Source organism: Amphiura filiformis, chromosome 15 (assembly GCF_039555335.1).
Source record: "Amphiura filiformis chromosome 15, Afil_fr2py, whole genome shotgun sequence".
Taxonomy (NCBI): domain Eukaryota; kingdom Metazoa; phylum Echinodermata; class Ophiuroidea; order Amphilepidida; family Amphiuridae; genus Amphiura; species Amphiura filiformis.
The window spans coordinates 9,693,672-9,714,840 of record NC_092642.1 but is presented as its reverse complement, the minus strand read 5'-3'; the positions used below and the strand labels follow the sequence as shown (position 1 = coordinate 9,714,840).

Here is a 21,169-nt window from a genome sequence, read left to right as displayed (position 1 = left end):
GCCGGTTGCCAAGGCAACCTTGCGCTACAGTTCATGAGGATCGTGTCCCAGAAGACTAATGAAATGATTTCTAGGTTCCTTTTCAAAATTAACCTGTTTTATGAGAACAAAAATGAAAATACAAAGAGTAAATAATCAAATTGGTGTATGAACTGACATTTAATACCTATATAGAAACTGATTGTTAGCACTAAACAAAATAAAAGGTAAATACCGGTACAATTCCACATTGGGTTGCAATTTTCTTACACTAAATGCTGCTCGAATAAGGTGGAACATGACCTAACCCAAAATGCATGAATCCTACACAAATGGAGAAAAGGTCATGTTGCCAACTGCTTATGGTAGAACATAATTTACTTGTTAGGGCCGATACAGACTCGTGAGTATTCGACGTAACATATCTTTGTTATTTAATCTAGTCCCATTCTATTTCCAGTAAGGTTTAAGATCTAACAAATGTTTGATGATGTAAATTCGATAAGAAGTTACGTATAATACCTGGTAGAAATATATTATCGATTTTATGACATCAAACATTCGTTAGAACTTAAACATTGCTGGATATAGAATGGGAATAGATTACATAACATAGATATGTTACATCAAATATTATACGTCAAATAAAAAGTCTGTAGGGTCATTTAGAGATCATTTAGAGAAAGATGAAACATGACTTTGGACATGATGTATCATATAACAAAGGTCAATGGATTGGATGGGGTTATGTTCTACTTTATACTAAACAAACTTTAGGAAATAGTCTCTTTGCCAAATCCATTCTGTGATTCATAAAGAGCTTTTCAAATGATTAAAAAAACATTGCAAGGAATATTGATGGAGTGAAATAACAGTCAACTGTTTGTCGAGTATAATTATGTTTTTGTTTCTAGATTGCAGACACAGGTCAATGCAACAGTGATATGCATGCTGCTTCCAAGGTCCAGAATATCAATGTCAGCCACATTAGAAGTCAAACATTCAATCAGATTTGAATCAAGACAGGGTTAGTGGCTACTCTACATCTTCACTTCACAATTCACTGTCAAGACAATGCAAATGCAATACATGTCCGAACCAGCCAAATGATATAATTGATAAGAGCAGCAGCTCTACTATCTTTTCGAAGTTTTTTTTGTAAAATAGGAAGTTTTGTTCAGTTCTTAGTATCCACTTCTGCACAATCAAATCTATTTAATTTTAATAACATACCTTTAGGAAGTTCCAGATTTCTTTCTCTGTATCATCTTTTGCTTTGCCAATCTTCTGGTTGCAGAATTCAACAAAGTTCCCATTGGACAAAGCTTCTTCTAATGCATTTGATCTGTTCACTAACTCAGTCTCTGTTACCACTTGGCTGATGTGTACTTGCTGCTTGCTGGTAGCTGTGTAAGAGATTAGCTTGCCTCCAAACTAAGAAGAACACAATTAAATAAGTGTTACAATCAATTATATCAAATTAATTCAAATCAAATTAATTCAAGATAGTTTGTATTGATCAGATAATAAATTCTGCACCTACATCACTGATCATTCCGAGTGAAGCGCGAGTACAGATGTCTATCATCACTTCTAAATGTTTCAAAGTGAGAAGTACTGCAACAAAATTATTGAACATCTAAAGTGTCTCCTTATTCAAAATTAATTGCACACTATACAAAAACCTGAAGACCCAAATCTCTTTCAACATGATTTAAACATCTAAAGCTGCTCCTTATTCAAAATTACTTGCACAATATACAAAAAAAAAAAAAAAAAACTGCTCCTTATTCAAAATTACTTGCACAATATAAAAAAAAAAAAAAAACTGAAGACCCAAATCTCTTTTAACATGATTTTGTCAAGTTTTTCTACAGAAACATAAATAAACACTTACACACATGCACATCTCCCACACATACACCCAGACAAAACACATTCTTACCCCAAATGTAGCCCCTACTGGTCTGCGTAACCACTTAGGTGGTTTCTTAAGTAACAATGGTTCTGTTTTAACTTGACTCTGCTGCTGCTGTACTGGCTGCTGACCAAAACCATCCGTACCAAATGATGATGCAATCTGAAAAGACAGAAAAAAATGGATATTTGAGCTAATCAGGGTTTTTTTCCTCATTTTTAATGCCTTGAAGACTTGAATTGAACACTGGACAAGTAAGAGCTCTGTTACAGGTTACCGATACATTTGTGACGCAGGGTCAGAATTTCGGCGAGAATCCGCGATTCGATTCTCGTAAACAGATTTGCGTGAATCAAAGTTGATTCTCGCAAACTTTTGTAGTTTACACAGAATTTGATTAGCAAGAATCAAATGATTCCCGCAAATTTATTCTGCAAGAATCAAGATTGATTCTCGCAATGTGAAACGAAATTCTGACCCAGACGCTTTAAATGCTACTGGACAAGATCCAAATTTGACCCTGTTGTATATATTAGGCAAGATGACGTATGTCACTACAACCATTAGCCTTTTAGAGGTATGGCGGACAAAATAGGATGGCGCTGCACAAAATGGGTAAAGGCTTTTGAATTTGGCGGGTTTTACCCATATTGAATACTGCCCTCCTATTGTGTATGCCATGCTTCGAAAAGGCTAATAGCACGATGTCCGTAAGTGCATATTGCAATGCCCAAGTCATCATGTCAAAATACAAACATTTGCATGGTAAATTTCTGCCTCATTTGGAAGGTTAAGGAATCTTAAGATGGTAATTTTTTACCAACAAAGAAAGATCATCACTTATTTCTCTACCATATTAAATATTTTTTCTTGACTCACCTGATCCGACTGTCTCGTATCCTGGACCTGCTGGCCACCACCCATCAGTGAATAAATACTAACATGACCATCAAACGATGAGCTGGAGATCACCGCAGGGTTACGTGGACAAAACTGTACATCAAAGCTCCACTGAGATGAGGTGGGGAGCTCATAGACAACCTCACCACCGGGGATATTACTGTTGGGATTCCATACAAAGATGCGGTTGTCCTTGGCACAGCTAAGGAGAAGATCTGGGTCCTGTTGGCACCAGGCAATGGATAGCACACCTCTGTAATGAACATCAGTAAATATTAGAGTTAGTGGCAAAAGTTAGATATTTTAAGCACCAGTGCGTATTACACAGTGCCACTGATTGGCTGCTTACATAATCAGTGAATAATTGCCAACATTATAAGCCCTTCCCAGTTTACAAATACTGACAGCAAGCACATTGCTCTGTGTAAAATGTTTCCCTTGACGAATGCCCCAACATTTCAGTTGTATGAAGGGCATTCGGAAGTTATCACAAATATCCTGAAACACTTTTCATCAAAGTGCCAGCTATGATTCTTGAGATAAAACAAGCTGCCAAATCTTTTAAATATTGAAATTACCATGTTGCCCTGTCATCCAAATCATTTTGCTTATTCATGAACAAAACCACTATCTTTACACTGGCTTTTAGAAAAGAACACCACTCAATTGCTCTGATCGACACAAGCATCCCCTTAATATTAATAAGCGACATATGCAGGGCTTTGTTGTGTTCCCTTCATAAGCGCCGCTCTGAACTGACCAACACTTCCACACGTAATCAGCTAATCAGTTTACAGGTCTGTTATGATTGTGATACAATTGAATTGGCCAATCAGAACCCATCTTCTGTGTTTCCACTGTGTACACTCTCAAAATGTTAACAAGTGCCATTCTTCCCTGCCAGCAAAGTATAGTAAATGAGTCAAGTTTTTTTACCTTTCATGTTTCTGTAAGACTTTGAGAGGTGATGTAGCAAATCTAAGATCCCATATTTGTATAACAGGTGCATAGTCATCCTCTGATGCCAACACCATCTGAGTAGCAACCTCTGGATGCCAAGCCACAGCCTTGCAACGGATCTATAATACAGTACAGTAAAACCATTTACGCATCAGTATCAAAATAACATTTTGAAAAGTTTAGGATGTGTATGTACAGTTCATTTATTTTACTTGCATACTGCTTTATCTCTGTCACATGAGAAACTAAAGGACAGGCATTGCTTGCATGCATCGCAAGTACTTCTTGATCAACAGAAATTCTATAAATTGCTATATATATGTAACATAATGTAACATAAGGTACTAGTCTCATAAAAGTTACACTTGAAATCATATGCCATGTACAGATTCACAGCTGCACATATCAATGATTAAATACATATTCATTAATGGGGCATTTTGTGATTTTAGCATCCTATCTTTAAAGGTATGATTCAATAAAATAAATATCCCAAGAAAAAAAAGCTTTATTTTTTAATTGCATGTATATAAACATTATGTAGCCCTAGGTTTCTGATGGTTTAAAAATCTCAGCTTTTTGTGTTTTTGAATAAGTGGGGGATAAGTGTCCAGGTAAGTTTGCATTGCGTAACAGTATTCCTAAGATCTTTACAGATCCTGTAATTCTTGCCTATCAAAAATAAACATACCCTTGAGCTGTGATCAGTTACTTTGATGATTGGTTCATTCTTCTTCAGGTCCCAAACAACACAGCGCCCCCTGGGCATGTTGAGGCCAGGATGTGTTGAACTTGACGATTCCACGCAAGGCAACTGATTTCATCAGGTGGCTAGATGAGAGATACGAATCACATCATAATTACTGATTCAATTTACAGTTCCTCTAGTTTCATATATTCATGACAGACACTAGTTTCAACAGAGATAATGAGCATAAAAATTGTATCAGTTGAAATTCTTGTATCTGGATTTACATGGATATTGTCAGATGAAGCACAAGTACAGAAATATTTCATAATTAAAAAAAATGAGCTAAAAATGAGCAAGCTACCACAGCTCTGCAAATAGTAAGTCTTGTGACTGTTGTTTTAAATCAACTACTGTACTATAAAAAAAAATGAATTACAGTCAAGAAGAAAGGTTGTTACAACAATTATGGGAGGTATCTATACTAATAAAATAATGAGCTCTGTCTGTCTGTCTATCCGGCTATGCGTTTCGCCGCGCTTCGACGCATCGTTCCGATATTTCGGATATAAATAGGTATCGGGCATTCCATGTTTATGGGGTAGTTTTAAAGGTCATCGGAGGTCAAGGTCAAAGGTCAAAATTTCAAACTTTGTCCGATCGGGCCCAAACTTGGTGGGTGGAATCCTTGATACTGAGGCTTAATATATGCCCAAAATAAAATCGAGGTCAACAGAGGTCAAAGGTCATTACGGAGGGGTCAAATTTCAAACTTTGTCCGATCGGGCTCAAATTTGGTGGGTGGAATCCTTGATACGAGGGGAATATATGTGTGAAATAAAATCGAGGTCAAGAGAGGTCAAAGGTCATTACGGAGAGGTCAAATTTCAAACATTGTCCGATCGGGCTCAAACTTGGTGGGTGGAATCCTTGATACGAGGGGAATACATGCCCGGGATACAATTGAGGTCAACCGAGGTCAAAGGTCATTACGGAGGGGGTCAAATTTCCAACTTTGTCCGATCGGGCCGAAACTTGGTGGGTGGAATCCTTGATACGAGGGGAATACATGCCCGAAATAAAATTGAGGTCAACCGAGGTCAAAGGTCATTACGGAGGGGGTCAAATTTCCAACTTTGTCCGATCGGGCCGAAACTTGGTGGGTGGAATCCTTGATACAAGGGCTTAAACATGGTATAACGAATTCTCAATATGACAGGAACAGGAAGATTTCACCACTCCCTGCGAGGACTGCAATGTCTTCCCAGCATTCATAGCTGAAAATGATTTTAAATTTCAAACGGATGTATCAAATAAAACTGAGGTCATCAAAGGTCAAAATGGATCAAGCCAAGGTCATCTAGGGTCAGAGGTCATGGGGTCATTGGGGGTCAAACAGCATCACTATCTGATGCTGGTGGTGCTCTCACATACAGCTACAGTGCCCTCACAGCTGCAGGTACTCTAGTGTATACAAAAAGCTATGCATCAAAACTCTACAACACAAGTCAATCTGTAAGCTGTCACTACTGAATGTAGAGTTTGAACCATGCCAAGAGAAGTGGGCTTATTTTGACTCATAGTAGGTACATACCTGTGACTTTGCTCCTGGTGTCATTGGTGTGGTTGGATTATTCAAATCCCAGATAAAGATCTCTGAATCACCTGCACCAGTGGCTAACAGGTTGCCTTGGAATGGGTTGAAGTCTAGTGCCTTCACTGTACCTGTATGCTGTAAGAAGAACAACGCAATAGCAAATAAAGTACAATTTCAATCAAATTTAAATTTGGTTATTCTTTACCCAAAATGCTGAAAATTATGAGAAGCAAATATTAAAAGTCTCCAATGTCCTTCCTGAAGATGAACAGATGAAAATCAGCTGAAATTGTGAACATTCTCATACCCGGTCAGCCCTCGTCTTGTATTGCATTGTTTGTTATGTTCTCCCAGGCATCTCTGGACTAATATCACTGGTTTTCAGATAAAGCCCAGGTACAGAGAGGCGTATCATCATATTTTTATAAAGAAGGGACGTACAATCCAATGGACTCATTTGTTCTTTGCTTATGCAATGACAGCCATTGAAAATTAAAAATTAAGATAACTCGGTGCAACTGCCTACTTTTTATTGAAGTTGAATCTTGACCATGAATATTATAATCCTCAAAATCAAAAAAGTATTTTGAGCCCTGCTTCAGTAATAGGCTATTCCAATCGAAATCCACACAACCCATGGAAGACATTACCTAAATCTTCAACACAGGGAGTGTGAATTTCAAATGAGATGTTTGAAATCTACACCCCATGTGTGGGAGATTAAGATCATGTCTTCCATAGGGGTGTAAGGTTTTCAACTGGAATAGCCCAATGTTGCTAGTTATAGAACCTACCTTTTCTAGCTGTCCAATGAGTGCATCTGATCCATCCAATAGTTTGGCTGCATTGTACATATAGACACCACCATTGTCCGTACCTCCCACTATCATACCATTGGGTAAGGAACTATTACTCATGCCATGTTTACCCCACACTACATTATGAAACCTGAATATAATAAAAATACATCGATGATCAATATTATCCAAAATTACATTGTTTCATAATGTATAGCTTCATGAATGCACATTTATATACATACCAATGTTCTTTGAAATGTGAAATTATGTTTATAAATCTTATCTTACTTGTGTTGCTTCTAGTTTGGTACTGACATCACTGCATGTTTTAGGTTGCGCAACCTTGACACACACCATTCCCGGAATCAAAGCTTGATACGTTCACATGTAAACAGTTCAGGTGGTACAATTGGAATGCTCTCTCTATATAGAGAGATGCATTTCAACGTCACTACAAATTCAAAGCGACACAAAGCAAACTCTAATTTCACTAAACTATTCAGATTTGGTTACAAGCATGATTTTTACATCTCATGTGTCACTAGAACTGACCTAATTAGTGGTCAACAGGTTTCTCTTACATGTGTACATTGTACATATATCGGGAGAATCAAGAAAAATTAACTTACTTTTAAGAGGCAACAAAATATAAACAAACATTTTCTCACTAAAGTATTACCATCACAACCCAATCACAAAATCATGCACTGTGATTTGTCAAAATGCATCTAGTTAGAGCCTCTGCCAGCACCCATGAAGTCTGCTACTACCATATCCACAAGCAATCTGAGTTCCGAGGCACCTGAACTTGCAGTGCTACGCACCTCGGTATAGCTCGCCTTGGACAAATGATTTGGGTGTTAAGAATACGGCATTACGGTATTTTACCCCATTAATTTTTAACTCAGCTCTTCCTCTCTCCCTTGCAATATATGTCTTCGAATCCATGTTGAATACTCTTAGAACAAAATTGTGCATACACTTCACATACCTATGATCCACATTGATACTTGCTGCTAGCTCCATGTCCATACTCTGATCAGCCAGATTCAGGCCATAGATCTCCAGGGCAGCACTTGTGCTGAACGTAGCATCGAGCTGCTGAGCAGCAGTCCCTGCTGCCATGTAGATTGGGTACTGCTGGGCTGGGCTCCAGGCCACATTGGCCGTACGGGCTATGTCTTTCACCTTCATTGCAGCCCTGAGAATACAAAACAAAGTAATTGAAGATGTAATGTAACTAATTGTGTCCAATAGTCTGTGACCAATTAATTGTATACATTCTACAGCATGTTGAAGCATTCCCCTTTTTTGAATTTGAACCATTTGTCACTTATTTCCATTCAAATTGTGAGCTTCACACAAAAATAAATTATTTACTTGGTTTTACCCTTTTTAAGTGGGACATGATTGCAGGGCTTGCAGTCCTGTGCATCTAGACTTTTAAGGACTTCAGAACTTTTAACCTGTAACCACATAGTCTATCAAGTTTAGTCTTCCTTTTTCATACAACTGAGATTGAAATCCATTTTCAAAGCTACAGAAAATGGGTGCCATTAGCTTTACACTCTTAGGCATGACCATAAGGCATGGTTGTAGATCGCATGGACAATTTAACTGCCAAAAGTGAGAAAAAAATGTTTGACTTTGAGGGTAAATATAACCAGTGTTCGAAATAAGCACTTATCCTCTTGTCCTCTTGTCCAAATATAACATTGCTTTATTTTTTATCTAGGTCATTAGTATTACTGAGGTTAAATTGTTAGTAAGTTTTTAATGTTATTACTTAAAACCTTGTCCCACCAGTACTGGTACCAGGGTCACAGTTTTTTCGCGTTTTCTGAATTCACTGGACTCGGAAAAGGTAAGATTTAATATGTAAACTGAATGTGTCCAGCAGGCTTTAAATATCATCATAGATTATCATTGTGCGGTAACAGTCAGCTCTCAGCATACTGTAAAACACTTTAAATTCGCGGCAACTTTATTTTGCGAATCGCCAATAAGCCACATTTTTGCTGCAATTTAATTTCGCGAATCAAAAAGAAAAATTAAGAAGCTTAAAATGCACTGTATTCATTGGTATTCCCTGTCAAAGTTTCCGAATTCATAACCTCAATTTTCTCTTGCTTTCAGGTAGAATTTTCATCTTACCTTTCCCAACAGAATGTTGCAATTAATTTAGAAACGAAATATGTCTGTTTTATTCTCTGAACTTAAATGCAAACTATGAAGAAAATTATTTTTATTTGTGAACTTCAACACGTTTTACAATGGAGGCTGCCATTTTGGATATAGCCCACCAATCCACCATGCCTTTGCACATCCTGGAAACATAGTTTTGTTTTAAAACTTAATTTTTTCATCCTATAGTACAACACTAAACAATAATATTTTTATCATTTCTAAGGTGTGAAAAAAATATTTAAAAACATTCAGGAGTTATTTGGACACAAATGATGCGAGGGAAAGGAAACTTGTGCAAAAACGACAAGAGTCACTATTTTCAAAGCACTGAATGTATTTAAGCAAATCAATCCTCCAGCAAGTTAAATGTGAAAAATTAAGTTTTTTGGAATTTATATGATCCTTCATTGTCATGATAAATTAAGTTAAAATGATGTTACAAGGTATTAATGACTAACAAATAATAATTTATGCCATAACATACGATATTTATGGTTAAAATTAATAACATTCAAAATTTTATTGGTTAAAATAATTAGGGTTGCCCAATTCGGCACCAGTTACGAGTGTATTTTCACGAATCATGTAATTTTGTGAATTGGAGGTGCTCGAAATTAAATTGAGAACATGAGTACCGGGGGTATTTCTGTAAAAAACCAGAAAAACACATCTTTTTTTTAAATGTTTTTAAAAAACGGTTAGTGATTTTTCTAAACGAATCGTGCATTTGCAGTCAGTTAACGTTGCATGGTTGACACCCCTAATATTTACATTTAACAGAAACACTTAATTATCATGTACCTGGCTGAATTTTATAATATTAAATCCCATGCCCATGGATTTTCAAAATTTGCGAGAATCTTACTATGATTATCTTCTATTTCTAAGATTCTCGCAAAATCATGAAAATTCTTCTGTGAGAATCCAAACGGATTCTCGCCGCAGCTTACGAAATTCTACCCCTGCAATGTTCCTTCCAACCGTGCAGAGTGGAGAAGGATATAGGAATTCATGTACAATACTATAATAGTACAGGCATGATGACATTTTACATATCAAATTAAAGCCCTTGAGTAAAGAAAGCCAAAACTGAAAACATTTTTGTCATAGCACTTTCCGTAACAAAGTTGCATCTTGTCAAAGATTGACTTTCATCAAAAAGATTCTGCTAGCAAAATTCCCCAAAACAGCATTTAGGGGTGTTTCTAGATCTTAGTCTCATGGCGATAGCAGCTTTTTTAATGGAACTGCTATCAAAATCCTCTAAAATTCTAGTTCGCATAGCGCAAACTTAGAAAACGGGCAAACAGACACATCATTTATCGGTATGACATTTTCATTATTGGTGACGCCCTATCTAAGTTTGCACTGAAGTGCCATCTCAGTTTTGGTGCGCCGACTTGGATCATGTGCTAATGAATTTGTATTTATTCTGGATAAAAGAATGGAGTATTTATTACAATTTCAAGCATAGAAGTTTAGGTAAGAAGTACAAGAAGCTGTGTAATTAATATTATGACAAATATGCAACTATTTAAGCTACAGGAGCCTTGTATTTTTTAGTGCAAACTGCACTAGCTTTTTGTATACACTTCGTCCCATACCGTTGTGCAGAGCTACCTACGGTATGCCATGGGTTCCTCGAACTACTAAAATTCCATGTGCGACTTGATTATCCCCATAAAAAATCATATATTTGGGTCAAGTGAAGTATAGAAAACATATTTATGTAGGTTTCCTTCACCGACCTGTTCTCGAAAAAAATTCAAATTTCTATGTAAATATGCATTGTGTTTGGGCCCCGGTCTAGGCATATTCGGTATACCGAATTTCGCGGTTTATATCGGTTTGAAATCAATACCGAAACCGATACCGACCGTTTTTTCAAAAACCGAAAACCGAAAAAAAAAAAAAAAAATCGTTTTTTTTTTTTAATTTTTTTTTTAAAATTTTTTTTAAAAATATTATCCCTAACCTTATAACCCTCTAACCCACCCCAACCTTACAACTACCCCTTCTGCCAAACCTTACTATACCTATACAAACCCACCCAAGCCCAACTAACCTAACACCCTTGCCCGAATCGGGAATTAGGGATGAAATTTATTTCACCTAAAAATCGGACCTATATATATTTTTTTTTTATTTTTTTTTATTTTTTTAAATGTTTTTCCTAACCTTATAACCCTCTAACCCACCCCAACCGTACGACTATCCCTTCTACCAAACCTTACTATAACTATACAAACCCACCCAAGCCCAACTAACCTTTAACCTAACCCAAAACCCTTGCCCCCTTATTAGGGGAGAAATTGATTTCACCTTGAAAATCGGACAGGTATTTAATTTTTTATGTTTTAAATGCATGAATGTGTTAATTACTTTATTTTGCCTCATTTCATCGATTTGCTATTTTTATTGCTAAATTATAAAAGAGAAACCTTTAAAAGAATTTTTGAAATTTCAAAAAAAAATCTAAAATTCTGAAAATACAAAAAAAATACATTCAAGTGCACAAGTTGTTTTCTTCTGGGTAAGAATTTTTATCTTACATGCACCAGTTTCTTTCTTGCAGGTTAGAAATTTGATAAATAGGTCATCATATACAATATTCATGCATGGGCCTATTTATCAAATTTCTAACCTGCAAGAAAGAAACTGGTGCATGTAAGATAAAAATTCTTACCTAGAAGAAAACAACTTGTGCACTCTAATGTATTTTCTTTGTATTTTCAGAATTTTAGATTTTTTTTGAAATTTCCAAAATTATGTTAAATGTTTCTCCTTTTATAATTAGCCATAAAAATAGCCATTTTGATGAGATGAGGCTAAACAAGGTAATTGAAATATTATTGACATATATTTATGCATTTAATAACACTAAACATGTCTAGGTCCGATTTTAGGTGAAATCAATTTACCTCTAATTCCCTCTTTGGGGTTGGGGCTAGGGTGTTAGGTTAGTTGGGCTTGGGTGAGTTTGCATAGTTATAGTAAGGCCTGGGAAAAAGGGTTATTATAGTTTAAGGTCAGAAAAACATTAAAACAAAATAACATTTGAAATTTGAAAAAGAATATTTTTATATGTATATAGGTCCGATTTTTAGGTGAAATTTAAATTCCCCCAATTCCCCTTTGGGGTTGTGACATGGGTGTTAGGTTAGTTGGGCTTGGGTGGGTTTGTATAGTTATAGTAGGTCCTGTGTCACAACTTGGGGTACCTTTGCGTTACATAGTAAAGAAATTAAATGGGTCAAACATTTTACCTACACATCTCATTTGAAGTGGTTCATCCTCCTGAGCATTTTGACACCTTTTTTATGGAAATCGGTTAAAAAATAAGAGAGTGCGGGCAAAAAACAATCACAAAGTAGGGAGGATGTAACCCCACCTCTTTTTTACACATTTATAATCATTCCGAGCAAGTATTGGTCTTTTAAATGAACTTCTGTATTTATTTACTTGGTTTAGATGTCTGGGAGTCCATTTAGACATTTTTTTACTCGATTCAAATTTTTAATAGGGGTTTTAAATCAAATTTACGATACGAATCCCTCCCCCTAATCCTCCTCCCCCTAATCCTCAGCCACCCTTGGCACATTTCATGCCAAACGTCATAAGAAAATAATTTTAAAATATTTTAAAACAGGATAAAACATGAGTAATCTAGAATAAATTAGCCTCAATTTAAGACCTAATTGAATCTTCTAAGTGACGAAATAGTCAAGAGACAGTGTTTTGAAATCCAAGCTGCACATCAAAATGTAACAAAGCCACCTTTTTGGGTACCCCAGTATATGACACTGGATCAGTAACGTTTAACAATAGGGTTAGAGTTTGTGTAAGGTCAGAAAAAAACAATTAAAAGAAATGACATTGATTTTACCTAAAACGGACGTAGATATGTTTAGTGTTATTGCATGAATAGTTTCATGTCAATTGTTTCAATTACTTTATTTTATTTAGCCTCATCTCAACAAAATGGCTATTTCTATGGCTAATTATATTGAGGAGAAACCTTTCACATAACTTTGGAAATTTCAAAAAATTCTAAAAATACCAAAAAAATACATTGGAGTGCAAAAGCTTTTTTCTTCTGGGTAAAAATTCTTTTCTTACATGCAACAGCTTTTTTATTGATGATGCTAAATAAAGTAATTGAAACTTTATTAATATATATTCATGCATTTGATAAACATGCTAAATATAGGTCCAATTTTTGGTGAAATCAATTTCACCCCTAATCCATTTTGGGGTTTGGGGCAACAGTGTTAGGCTAGTTAGGCTTGGGTGGGTTTGTATATTATGTAGTACAGTTTGGGGGAGGGTTAGAGTTTGTTTATGGGTAGGAAAAACATTACAAAACTTGTGAAAAAATTTTTAAAAAAAAAATAAAAATAAACAAGAATAGTCTTTAAAAAAGACAAACATCGCTGAGGCAGTTGTAATGTGAAGTGGAGTAGGAGGTCACATAGGTTTATACAAGAAAGGATGTTGGAATTAAAAAGGGGTGGTTTTAGTAAAATCACCTTTGGGCTAAATTGGAATGTTATTTAAATGCATTGTTCAAGTGAGTGGAAATTGCAATTTGGAATGAGTAGAAATTAAATACATTATGTAGGTTTATATGAAGTTAATTATGCACAGTTGTCTGTTAATATGTATTTTTCATGTTCGCACGGCCACATTTTCTAATGGGTAGTCAGAGGTCGGCAATATAACTTACCCGGATGTGGACTATAAGTTAGTTAATGTCGCTTGAACAAGTTTGTAAGTTGGAATATTATGTTGTAAAATTTGTTATAAACAAGGATATTATCATTGAGTGCTAACAACGTAAATAGATGTTTATGTTTTGTATTATTTTACATATTTGTAACATGTTGTTAAAAAACACCCCCTTTTCCTTGTTTTTTTTTGGTCACGCATGCGTACAGACAGACCATTTATGTGAGTGGCCCCCGGTGTACTTTTATATATTGTTTTTGTTGGCGGCATCTTTTACGTGTAGCACATTAATATAAACTATGTGAACAGGCAGTTTGCGTGGCTTCGCTTTTCATTCCTTTGTTCTTTCTTGACGGCTTCAGCATATTGGGATTTCAGCTCTCAATCATGGTAAGAAAATCAACATTTCATTTAGCTAGTAATTAATAAGCTTACCATCGTAGAAGTAATATTATGATTTCAGCAAACAAAAACAAACAAACAAATATCGTAAATTCACAGTCCAAGTGCACAAGTCGATAGTAGAAATTAATGTAGTGCACGACTTGAAACAAACAAATATCGAATATCATAGTGCACAAGTTGAAACAAACCAAAATCATTAGATCATGAAGTGCTCGGATGACATAAAGTCAAGAGTGAATTTCAAATACACATTGAATCATGTGATATTGTCGCTAAAAACACGCACTGCGGCACCGTTTAATAAAATCCAAAATAAAAAACGCATGAACGAAATTCTAAACTATAAAAATCAGTAGGCCTACATGAGTAGGAAAGCGATCTGCACCATGCAAAGTAGAGTGATTTTCAAATGCAACAGAAATTGAAGTCAAGAGTGAATTTTCATATACACATTCTCGCTAAAAAAAATACGCACTACTGCGGGACGGTTTAATAAAATCCAAGAAACGAAATTTTTCACTCAATCAGTATACTCAGTAGGCAAGCGACCTGCACCATGCAAAGTCAAGAGTGATACACTTTCTCGCTAAAAATACGCACTGTTACAGGTCCATGGATTACTAGGCCTATGTCGAAATCATAATATTACTTCTACGATAGTAAGCTTATTAATTACTAGCTTATACAGGGTGTCCCAAAAGTCTCGATACCTTTTTAAACCATTGTATCTTTCAGAAGAAATAGTATACAGAAAATATGAAAACATATTTAGAAAGAGGACATTTGGGCATTTATTTTGGTATCAAACTTGCTAATATCTGCATGTTGTAGTATGAAGATACGAGCAAATGTTTATCATATTGGAAAATCGTTCTTTCAACCAGAGAAACAAAAACACTTAATTAAATGCAAACGAATTGTCAAATTAACACCCTCTTCTGCATTTGCTCACAATCCTAACAAAGTGACTTGGTAAAGTAATTTTCCTTATCTCAAGGATTTTATAATGTTTTGATTGAGTTGATACCCCTATCATTACTGAATTGTCACATTGAAACTCCCCTTTTCATGCTAAGTCAGAAGACATTATGCATGAATATAGCGCATATGCAAAAATGGTTAATGGGAACAAATCACCAGGAACATTGTCAAATTGAAACACTATTCCCAACAACTTCACATTATTTTTATTTTGTTCTTCCGTAGTTTGGACTTTTTTTGTTTTGCAAGTAGTCTATTCGGAATATGTTCAAAATGTCCATCATATAAATTCGCACACTTGCGTACTCTGACGGTGAAGTACTGAATGACGCTTCTGCAAGTGTCTCTTTCAAGTTTTCTTATTTCACTCTTTATGTTTTCCTTCAAGTCGGGTATGCTGCGAGGTTTTGTGCTATACACTTGGTCTTTGAGATAACCCCACAGAAAAAAAATCAGGTTGACTTAAATCCGGAGAATGAGGTGGCCAAGTTTGATCAGTTTTGAGGGACATGATCTTCTCATGGAAACGATTTTCAAGCCATTGGAGAGTCACTTTGGCTGTGTGTGGAGTCGCACCGTCCTGTTGAAACCATTGTTTTGCTCTGCTACCCCCCCATTCCATTAATGCGCATTCAAGAGGTTTGTTTTTGCACAGTGCTGACATTTTGTATGCACGAATAAGTGATAAATGGCGTTTTATCAACATGACTTGCAATATTCAACAACAAATTCACATTCTTTGGTTTTATGCCTAAACGAAATCGGTCAAACTTACTCAAAAGAAGTTCACCGAACATTACCAACTCATTGGACATGCTCGAGCACCATCAAAATGCTGCATAAAACATTGTCAACAAATTCTTTAAGACAGGATCAGTACGTGATTCAGTGCGCTATGGACGTAGGAAGACAAGGCGATACACGAAACATTGATACAGTAAGACGTGCTGTATCAGCAAGCCCAAGAAGATCTGTGAATATTCAGAAAAGGAATGACTGCTGTATGGTACTACGCGTTATGTGCCTATACATTCATCTAACATTATTTTTAAGTAGGAGGCACAAAAGGGGGCAAGTTTGGTACCAAAAAAATTGCCCAAGTGTCTTCTTTCCAAATATGTTTTCAAATTTTGTGTATACCATTTCTTCTTAAAGATACAAAGGTTTAAGAAGGTATCGAGACTTTTGGGACACCCTGTATATAAATGAAAATTATGAAATGTTGATTTTCTTTAATTTCTTACAATGATTGAGAGCTGATCGAAATCCCAACTGCTGATGCCGAAGCCGTCACATAAAAGAAAGAACAAAGGGATGAAAGCGAGCCCACGCTAATTGCCTGTTCACATAGTTTCTATTTAATGCGCTACACGTAAAAGATGCGGCAAAGTACTTATGAAATTAACAACATGTTACTACGCCAAAGGAAATTAATCACACAAGTTTTAAATATGTAAAATAATACAAAACATGAACAAATATTTACGTTTTTAGCACTCAATGATAATATCCTTGTTTATAAAAAATTTCAGAACATAATATTTCAACTTACAAACTTGTTCAAGCGACATTTACTAAAAAATAGTTCACATCCGGGTAAGTTATATTGCCGACCTCTGACCATCCATTAAAAAATCCGGCCATGCGAACATGAAAATACATTTAATTCGACATATTAACAGACAACTATGCATAGTAATTCAAAATTCATAAAATAACTTATAACTTTTAATGGAAAATTTATGTTTCAAGAAGAAATAATTTCATTAACTCATAACAAATCAACCAATCGCAGTAATCGATAGTTACTGCTTCGGCATTGAGCGTAGGGACTTGTTATCCACCTCATCGTGATGGTCTAAGCACACTGTCACACACCACAAATCATTGCTAACCTCAATCACGATTTCTAGGCATGAGATAAAGACCAGACTCTATAACAGATGTTGAAACATCACTACTATATGAACATGACGGTCAACAGTGAGTGTTATTTACGCACTGGGCAGTCCTTGTAAATCGTCTTAGTCATCTGGCGATGAAAAAAAAAATCAATTTTTTTTTTTTTTTTTTTCAAAAACCGATTTTTCGGTTTATATCGGTTTTACACAGACGGTTTATCGGTTTTCGGTTTTTACAATACCGATTATGCCTACCCCGGTCTAGGCGAATTTCGCTGACTAGCAAATGTGTTAACTAAGGTTTGCCTGGGATACCTACATACATGATGAGGCAATGCATACAACTGACAAACCGTTCAAACCCAAGGGAACGTCCATTATATATGAGCCTTATATGGAAGTCACCACTTGACTTCGATTATTCCGTGGTATCAAAAGCCACAAGTACTTGAGTACCATCACCCACGGTCAGCTGACATTATAAAAATACATTTATTATAAATGAAAATGAATCATGATATTATGATTTAAAAATAAATAAAAAATACAGGAATTATTAGTACTAGAGATTTTAATCATGTAAAATAATAAACAAAGTCGTCATTTTAATAAATCATGACAAACTTATAAAATTAAAATCATGCTACTATGCTAGCCTACAGTACCATCTAAATAAATAAAATTAATTCATGAATGATAAATAAATGAAAGTTACCTGAAGAAAGTAACAAAAATAATAACATAAACAAATAATATATTATACTTAGCTGTACAAATAAACGAAAAGGCCTATAAAAAGAAAAAGATAAAGAAAAAATCCGGGGAAAAATCTGAAATGAATTCAGTGTAGGCCTACTTTTCAAGTATTTTTACAAATTTAAAAATAAGATAGTGAATAATAAATAGTAATAGGTCGCATGTCACAAATAGGTCACCCAAAAATGGAGCAGCCGTAACATGAAAACGCTTTCTTCACACTTCAAGTTAGGTTTATTCTAAAAGTATAATACCTATTGTAGAAAGTTTGGTGTCATTATTTAGATAATTATGTTCTTTTTCAAATACAAAAAACCCCAAGTCAATTGAACAAGTACTTTGAGATTTACACCTCAATATGTAAAATGTGCCAATGGAGCAGCCGGGTCGGGGGAGCCGGGACGGGGGAGCCCCATAGGGTTGTACACAAAATTGTGAAAATATGGCAAACTTCAAACCTTTGTATCTTGAAAAGTACAACTAGCATGGACCTCAAATTGCACATATATCATCCTGGATTGTAGATCTACCTCTTAGTACATCAACTGTAACAAAAGATGTAACCAATGAATTGCCTAATTAAATGCTAATTAAGACAGTTTTCCCTATATGTTACTGTACAAAGTGTGCATACTATGCTCCGACATTTCTAAATGGGCTATCTCTTGCCCGAGTCACCCTGCTTATTCAAAAGAACACACATTTTTAAGGAAATTTGATGAGGAATTCAATTATGCTATTAGTTTTAGTGTCAGAAATGGAGGAAAAAAGTTTTGATTGAAAAATGTCATAAAAATTGTGAAATTATTTTACAATTTTTGACCACCCTGTATGTTTAACGCAAGGGATACTAAACTCTTTCTTCCTAATTTGTTTGAAGGACCCATGCAATGTCTTTCTGAATCCATATTTATTTTGAACTACATAGCTTTCAGAAAAGGAAAAATATGGGGTTCACCATGACAAGAAAGATGCTAATTTTGTTGTTGTTCCACCCTGTATATTTCTCACCCACCCTGTATTATGATGTTATGCTTTGTTGATTTGGCATCCTTGTAATATAAGCTTTCCAGAAATATATACTTATAATGGTCTAAAATGTATTGTGTTGAATTGAATCAAAATTGGTGATATTTTTCTCATTTTGCATCATGTTACACAAAAGATGACCAATTCATGACATGCGACCAATAATAATATTAGGTCTAGTAATAATAATAAATAATAATAATAACAAAATAATGATTAATATTTAATAATTTAATAATATAAATAAAAATAACAATAATAGATAATATACATGTAAGTAAATAATAAATAATAATAAATAGTATGTAATATTTAAAAATAATAGTGCTGTAATCGATAAGCTTTCTGGGTATCGATATGTCGGGAGGCAAACATCCGACATGTCGATACTATTATCGATACTCACGCAGTTTGAAACACGGATTTGAGTTTACCAATTTTATTATCAGTAAGTTCCAGAAACAAGTTAACAACAAGTGTATTGAAGCCTAACAGCCAGCGTTCGAAATTTTGGTTGTCCGGTTGCCCGGGACAACTAAAAAAGTCGCCGGACAACCAAAAATAGTGATTCAGTTGTCCGCCGGACAACCATAAATCTAGCCAAAAGTCACATTTGTAGGCCTACGGACAACCAAAAACTTAGACGGACAACCAGAAATTGTAATCTGGTTGTCCGTGGGACAACCATTTATTTTTCCTAAATTCGAACACTGCTAACAGCTAAAACTACATGGATCATGCATCATTTGAGTATTTGACAGTAATTTGAGACCTGATTTGAGATAATCTAAGCATGTGTGCCATGTCGTTTGTGTATCGATACTGACATTGAGTGTTTCGACATGTCGGAAGTCTATGTATTTTCAGACTATCGATACTTACGACAATCGATTACACTTTACAGCACTAAAAAATAATATTGATTTACAAAAAAACATTAAAAAAAAAACATTCATCCCATTCATTTATATCGTGTTATTTTTAATAATATTATCAAACTTATTTCTCCACTGAAAATTATAAAATTACTGTAGTGTAAACAATTAGGCCTATAACTAAATATATTAATAACTAAATATATTAATAACTAAATTGATTGAGTGACTGACAGCCAATCGATCAAAACCCATCATAAACATCCGGGCATCCATTGCCAAGACAGCGTAAGAGGATTAGGTAAATAATAACAAAGAACTAGTATTATAATAATAAAGGACATTCCCTTGGGTTTGAACGGTTTGTATACAACTGTTACTGTCATGCTGTAATTAAAAAATACAACAAATGAAATCAAACAACCAATTTTCATGGAATAATTAAAGATCGATATAATTTTTGAGTCCTTTTTGCCAACATTTTGCACAAGAAATACCTCTGGATCGCCAAAATGGACCAGCTGTTTTTATTGTAACACACGTCACAACACAGTCAATGCAATTCATGTACATGTATGCAGGAATGAGACTGCACTTTCCTAAAAAAAACTGAAAATGCGCGTGAAATTGGGCAAAAAGTACCAAAAACAGGCTGAAATTAAATAAAGTTACGGAAATTTTGACTATAAAAAAAACTGAATTCAGTTTTTAAACTGAAAATTCTCATGCCTGTACATGACATGTAGTAGGGCCTATGCCAAACATGCAAAGCAGAATTTTATGCACTGACATTGTGATTGTGCATGCCATTGAAAACTCATGAGACTCGATTCACTTCCGCCATCTTAATCATAAACCACCATACTCACCTTTCTTACTCTCTTCTGAAGGGTTGAAATGTAATTTAGATACAACAAATCTAATCACCAATCTTCATAGAACTAAATTCTAAATTTAGAGTGTTTTTTGCCGACGTATAGCACCAGAAATGCCTCTGGATTGCCAGGTTGTCAGCTCCAACACGTAGATCAACGTGGCAAATAGCGGCCTTCCCAGCATGCAACAAAATGTGTAATGAGAGTACACTACGCATGCGTAATTGATTCATCCTACAAATTGACATTTAGGGTGACTAAAAAACACAGACCCTGAAAAATCATAAAAGTAAAATGTGACGTAACATCCAAAATCCAAAACCCGTTCAAAACAAAAGACCAAATAACGCCACCATAAAGTACACGCCGGGAGTACACGAAGTTTAGGGGCTGTGCAATAATTATGAGCCCTGGCTGGGGGGGTAAAATTCATACGGGGACGGTGGGTGGGGGTAAGCAATTTTTGGTAAACCGGTAGGGGGAGCGACTTTAGCCTGAGACTAGTATACCTAAAGGTACTTTAGGTATACTAGTCTCAGCTTTAGCCCACCGTGACATCGGCGCCTTTTAAAGGAGGATTTCGTGATCAT

The 21,169-nt window shown here is 35.3% G+C and overlaps 1 protein-coding gene across 1 annotated transcript in view; it reads right to left on the bottom strand.

Annotated features, from left to right (window-relative positions):
* Positions 1-20,772, bottom strand: part of LOC140171219 (protein transport protein Sec31A-like) — a 34,281-nt gene extending 13,509 nt beyond the window's left edge. The window contains 11 exon segments of the mRNA XM_072194436.1: positions 3-93; positions 1,213-1,413; positions 1,925-2,059; positions 2,777-3,050; positions 3,734-3,876; positions 4,449-4,525; positions 4,528-4,588; positions 6,040-6,177; positions 6,837-6,990; positions 7,834-8,043; positions 20,574-20,772. Coding sequence (XP_072050537.1) covers positions 3-93; positions 1,213-1,413; positions 1,925-2,059; positions 2,777-3,050; positions 3,734-3,876; positions 4,449-4,525; positions 4,528-4,588; positions 6,040-6,177; positions 6,837-6,990; positions 7,834-8,036 — 1,477 coding nt within the window. The 5' untranslated portion in view covers positions 8,037-8,043; positions 20,574-20,772.
* Between the last annotated feature and the right edge of the window lie 397 nt (positions 20,773-21,169).